The 5427-nt window shown below is 58.6% G+C and overlaps 1 protein-coding gene across 2 annotated transcripts; it reads right to left on the bottom strand.

The window, feature by feature from the left end:
* Window positions 1–292: 292 nt before the first annotated feature.
* LOC136288166 (gamma-secretase subunit Aph-1b-like) lies at window positions 293–4730 on the bottom strand. 2 transcript variants are annotated; one of them, XM_066181022.1, is made up of 7 exons: window positions 4534–4730; window positions 3565–3735; window positions 2549–2622; window positions 2272–2394; window positions 1793–1920; window positions 1442–1565; window positions 1068–1205 (listed from the first exon to the last, which is right to left on the bottom strand). In XM_066181022.1, the coding sequence occupies exons 1-7, from the start codon at window positions 4644–4646 to the stop codon at window positions 1168–1170; spliced, it is 771 nt and encodes a 256-aa protein (XP_066037119.1). In that variant the 5' UTR covers window positions 4647–4730; the 3' UTR covers window positions 1068–1167. The 2 variants fall into 2 exon arrangements, with proteins under 2 accessions (XP_066037118.1, XP_066037119.1); XM_066181021.1 differs by lacking the exon at window positions 1442–1565 and having other exon boundaries at window positions 293–1205.
* Window positions 4731–5427: the final 697 nt, after the last annotated feature.

Genomic DNA, 5427 nt, shown 5'->3' with positions numbered 1-5427 from the left:
GCTGGAGCCAAATCCCAGGGAGCTTTATGGCCATGGAAAAACCAAAAAAAATGGTCCTGTCTGGGAAAGGAGAGGAACCTGCCGATCTCCAGCCCTCAGCAGCCTCCACCCCAAAGCTGTAAAATTAGAGCTCAGCCACTGTTAGGATGGACAGAGCAGGAGGAAGGCCTGCAGGCAAATGGGGTCCACAACCGCCAGACCATCCCCCTCCAGTCACACCAGCACAAGCCATTGTTACCACTGCTTGTACCTTCCCCACAAGGGCAGCACTGCTGGCCATACACAACCCCACTTGTCTGTGGTACTTAATTTTATTGGTACAAAAGCCCACTGTGGATAAAACTGCCTTTTCAGCCCGATGGCAGTTTCTCACTCCCAGCCCTGTGGCACAGAAGCAGGGCTGGTACCCACCTTAAAATCCCCAAGAACAGGAGAGGGCAATGATCCATTGGAATGGTCCCTTGAACCCCCTCCCAAATCTGTGCCGGCAACAGCTGTGGCATTGCATCTCCTCCCAAACCCTCCACCACCCTCCACACCCACTGGGTCCTTTGGATACTGTCTTTTTCCCTCTCCTCCTTCCATCTTGCATGCTGTCAGTACCCATGGGTGCCCCAGCACGATCCTGCTGCACCAGGATGCCAGCTCAGGCCTGCCAGGGTTGTGGCTCCTGGGGCAGCAGGACCGGGCAAAGAGGTGGAGAAAGGAGCACTACAGCAGTCAGCCACGACCCAGGGCACCGGCAGCACTTTGCAAAGCCCCCTCCTCCACCCTGCAGCAAGGAGAGAATGTGGACTCCCTGCCCTGGCATGGGGGGCAGCACATCTGTGGCAGTGGGGGGAGAAGCGATGCGTTTCTTTGGGCTCAAGTCTCTGGCAGTCACAGGCAGGGTAACTGGGGCTGAGCTCACAGCAGGGCCAGCAAAATCAGGTCCCCCAAAACTGAGGTGTTTCAGGGGGACTCCCAAAGGGGTGTTGGAGTGAGCCAGTCTCAGCCACACCAGTCGGCTGGCTGCCACAGCTGGACCCCAGTGCCTGCCCAACCAGGGCTGGCTGGGGTCCCCCAGTCCAGGTGAAAAGATATTGCAAGGAAGGTGATGGCTGATCCTGCTGCCAGGAGAGGAGGGGAGGGGAGGGGTGGCCGGGGACCGGAACATCCTGCAGGGCCTCAGGATCCTGGTTGGGGGCTGGCTTCGCTCCGTAAACCTGCAGGAACCAAGAAGAGAAACAGTGGGTTTTCACCAAAATCTACCCCACTTCTCCCAGGAGAGGCAACAACCTGACCATGGCCTCAAAAACTACCTTCTCCTCTAGTCTGGGAGACAAGGGGATGATACCCTTGTTTGAGCCATTGGGACAACCTCTCATCATCCCAGCACCAGTCCTGGTACCCCATAATACCCAAAGTGTGTCCCCCGACCCCTTTCTGTATCAGCACTTACAGAGCAGGAAGCGCCGCAGGTTCTGCGCAGATCCCCCCGAGAGTAGGTAAGCCCAGGCAGCAGCAGCAGCCATCAGCAGGTAGGAGGGCACCAGGCTGCCCACATACAAGGGGTTGCAAAATGACTGCAGAGAGAGGCATGAGAAGGGTGAACAGGCAGGAGAGGACAGGGACAGGACATGTGGCAGTATCACCACCTCAGCGAACAGAGTGGGACAGGCGGCACCAACCCTAGGATTTGGTTTGTGAAAAGCCAGCTCCTTTGCTAGTGCCAAAGGCAATTTCCTCCCAGCACAGGGACCAGTACTCTGAATGTAGATCCCAGCACAGAACCCTGCACCCAGTTACTCACCAACCCTGAAACGGTGAGATGCATGATAACGACTGCTGCGATCTCCCACCAGCACCGGTGCTCACAGCCATGAAAGAAGAGGATCCCCCAGAAGGTGTGAAGGAAAATCAGCACCATGGTCATAAAAGCTGCAGGGAGAAGCAGAGGCGTCACCAGAGAAGCCACCCACCTGACCTGGCCTGCAGGCTTGGGGAAGGGATGGAGATGAGTCAGTACAGGGAGGGTAAAGAAACAGCTTGGCTGGACTGGGAGGTGCTGGGTCAGACTCTGAGTGTGGGATACATGGAAAGAAGAGCAGGGAGGGTTGCAGGGAACAGCAAGAAGGGTTTGTCACGGAGATATGTGACAGGGGACTCTAAGGGGCTCAGGTGGGTGAGGGTGCAGCATGGACAAGAAAATGTAAGAGAGAAAACTCCAGTGCCTCATCTGCTGCCTCTGTGCTGGGGCAGAGATGTGAGCAAAGGGTGCCAGTTACTCACCTGAGGTCAGGAAATACAGCTGTGAATCCCCATGGATGCCCACAGTGCCAGGCCCTAACGCGTCTGCCAGGAGATTGATCATGGAGAAGGCGCCGCTCATGAGACCAAAGCCCACACCAGCCACTGCCAGGACAGGGATACTGTTAAGTTTTGAACCTCCCAAGGGTCACCGCATGCACCTCTGAGTGAGCTTTGGCATGAGAAATATCATTTTGCTCCCAGTACCATGCTCAGCCCTTCCCTGCAGTCAAGGTGCTCTGTTCTGCACAGCACTCACCATATGCCATTTGTTGAATGGAAATGGGGGAGCAGCCGTCCTCGCTGAGGGCCACGAGCCCCTCGATGGCCTTCCTGTGGGGTGAGAGCACACTGGAGCCCAGCACAGTCAAGCCACCTCCCGAGGCTAGGTGCAGTACTCACTCTGCACCACCTCATCTTCCTGGTAACCTCCCCCTCCCCAGGCAACACCCACCACGGAGATTGCCCGTGTGACTCTACCACCAGACAAACCAGGCATGTGAAAATAATCACGTGACACCACACAGAAAGATTTTCCACAGAGGAATGGGGGTGCCAGCCAGCCCGGCAGAGCAGGGCTGGTGTGAGCGGGATGTTGGGTGTAAGGCAAGCAGCACCCCCACATGGAAAGCAGCCCCACTGCAGGCGTGGGAGGGTGTACCTGATCTCTGCTCTTAAAGATGTTGAGTAACAATGGAGGAGGTGCAGGAAGAGCTCGAAGAGTTAGAAAAATTCTATGGGGAGAGAAACTGGGAGAGGAGAGGCTTCATAATTTGTGCCAACTAGACGTGTGACAGGTGAGGAGGATGCCCGGCAACTCCTCAGCCCAAGGAGGACGGCAGTGCTTGGGACCGGAGATCCGCAAGGCAAAGGAAACGCAGTGGTTTTATGTCAGAGGCTGCTCCGTGGAGCTCTGCTACCCTCTGCCTGCCCACCTCCGGCAGTGCCCTGCCGCAGGGAGCAGCATGAGCCTGCCGACACAGTTCCCCCGCAGCATTCTCCCAGTGCCCCCCTGGCAGAAGAAAACCCTGTGCTCCAACCTGGTCAGGGCAACAGATCCTCCCGACCTCAGAGCTGCTCTGCCCCACCAACTGAGTCCCACTAAGGTCAACACACCAAAACAGGTGCCACCCATGTGCTCACGGTAAGCACTGAGGCAGCTTCCTGCCACACTTGACATTCCCCCCACTCTAGCAGCTCAGAGGCAAAATCTGGCACCACCACAGCTAGGACGACTGTCCAGCAGCACTGGCACAGCAGGGGAGATGCTGTTACCTGAGGAGCTTGTAGTAAAGGAAGCGGAAGGCCTCCTGCAGCAGCACAGAGAACATCACCCCAAAAATCAGGAGTCCCTTCTGCAGCTGCTCATCCTGGGGGTCGCTAGCTTTCACTGCGATAAACCAGATGAGGGACGAGAGCAGCAGTGACACCAGCCAGAAGAAAGCCCTGCAAGAGACAGAGCTTGTTGACATCGGTGCTGTGACAGAGCCCCTGCCATGCTGGGACTGGCACTGGCAGCCTTGCCCACTCTCCAACCAGCACCAGTGCCATTCTGGTACCAGTGCTGGGCAGGTGGTGCCTGTATGGGTCTCACTCCTGTGCTGTGCCTGCACTCCCTGCTGGCCACCAGAACTGGCACCAGTGTCCCTGCTGTGGCCACTGCAGTACCAGCACCTGTGCCAGGCTCATGTCCATGCCAGTATCAGTTTCAGTACCACATCCTTCTGGTCCCACAGCAGTTTCCCAGCTGCACACGTACACCAGTACCATTATTAACCCTCCACTGGTACTGTATGAGTTCTTGTCTGTGATGTGCTGTGACAGTAAGAGAAACAATACTGGTGCTCCTGTCATGCAAGCACCAGCACCAGCATGAGTACTGGTGTGCCTGTTGCAGCCACGATGGTGCCTCAGCCACTATCAGACACATGACTATCACACTCCTGATGCCGCCACCACCCTGTCACACCCATACTGGTACCAGCACTCCTGTCACGCCCACACTGACCAATCCGTCATTGGTACCAGCACCCCTGTCCAGACTACAGTGATCGTGTTGAGGCACGGGGACCAGCACCCCACCACATCCCAACTGGTGCCAGCGCCAGCAGCAGAATCAGTGTCCCCACCACGATCGTTCTGGTAGCAGCACCGGCGCTGGTTGCAGCGCCCCGCCGCGCCCACACCGCTCCCGGAGCCGATCCCGGTCCCACACCACGGCAGCACCGGGCATCGCTGACTGACCCGGCGATGAGGATGATGATGCGGAGCGGGTCGCGGGCGATGGTGAAGATGAAGAGGCCGAAGGCGGGCCCGAAGGCGATGAAGGTGCACCCGAAGAAGACGGCGAGCGTCATTTCGGCGGGAGCGGGGACACGGGACCGGGGTCAGACCCGGAACTCGGACCGGACGGGCCCCGCGGCCCCTTCCCCCTCCGCCGCCCTTCCGGGGCCGATGACGTCACACGTGCGCGCGCCGCCGCCGCCGGAAGTGGCGTCCCGGGGCGGGACCAGGCCCGTCAGTCACGGGAGGTGTTGGATATTGGGAAAGGCCGGGGCGAAGCGTATGAAGCACTGGAGCAGGCTCCCCAAGGAAAGGGTCGCGGCACCAGCCTACCGGAGCTTAAGTAGCTTTTGGTGAACGCTGTTCGGCACACGGTGTGACCCGTGGGGGTCCTGTGCAGGAGCAGGAGCTGGACCCGATGATTCCTGTGGGTCCCTCCCAGCTTGGCATATCCCGCGATCCTGTGGGGACGCAGCCTGCGCCCAGGAGAGTTTGGCCCCGTCCCGACGGCCACCCCGTGAGTGGCGCCCTGCGCGGCTCCCCAGAAGCAGGGTCTGGGCGAGGTGTGCAGGCTGTCCCACCCTCAGTGGTTCTGTGTTTCCTCCGCTTGGCACCTCCAGGCCGACCCCATTTCAACGAGACTGGCACAGAAAGGCACTTCAGGGCACTTCCCACTTACAGGCACCCACACCCCAACACACACCCTTTCTGCCTCCTGAAGACTTTGGACAGGAGCAGTGGATGTTGAGTTCAGCACCTGCCGAGCTCAGGTTCAGGCAGAAGCACCGCGCCCGCGCCAGTCTTGGCGCTTGCGGCAAGGTCAGAGAAGGCTTTTGAGGGGTCTGGGTTTTGTTA

This window comes from Chamaea fasciata, unplaced genomic scaffold, assembly GCF_029207755.1.
Source record: "Chamaea fasciata isolate MVZ Bird 193981 ecotype frontalis unplaced genomic scaffold, bChaFas1.0.hap1 SCAF_4, whole genome shotgun sequence".
Classification (NCBI taxonomy): Eukaryota; Metazoa; Chordata; class Aves; order Passeriformes; family Sylviidae; genus Chamaea; species Chamaea fasciata.
Note: the sequence above shows the minus strand (reverse complement) of the source record. Positions and strands in the feature narration are given on the sequence as shown.

Bases quoted from the DNA above. Each gene is read 5' to 3' on its own strand.
- LOC136288166 (XM_066181021.1), bottom strand. From the start codon at position 4,646: ATGACGCTCGCCGTCTTCTTCGGGTGCACCTTCATCGCCTTCGGGCCC. The intron at 3,736-4,533 runs GTCAGTCAGCGA...TGTCTCTTGCAG, and splicing joins ATCATCATCCTCATCGCCGG to GGCTTTCTTCTGGCTGGTGT. The intron at 2,395-2,548 runs GTGAGTGCTGTG...CTGTCCTGGCAG, and splicing joins CATTCAACAAATGGCATATG to TGGCTGGTGTGGGCTTTGGT.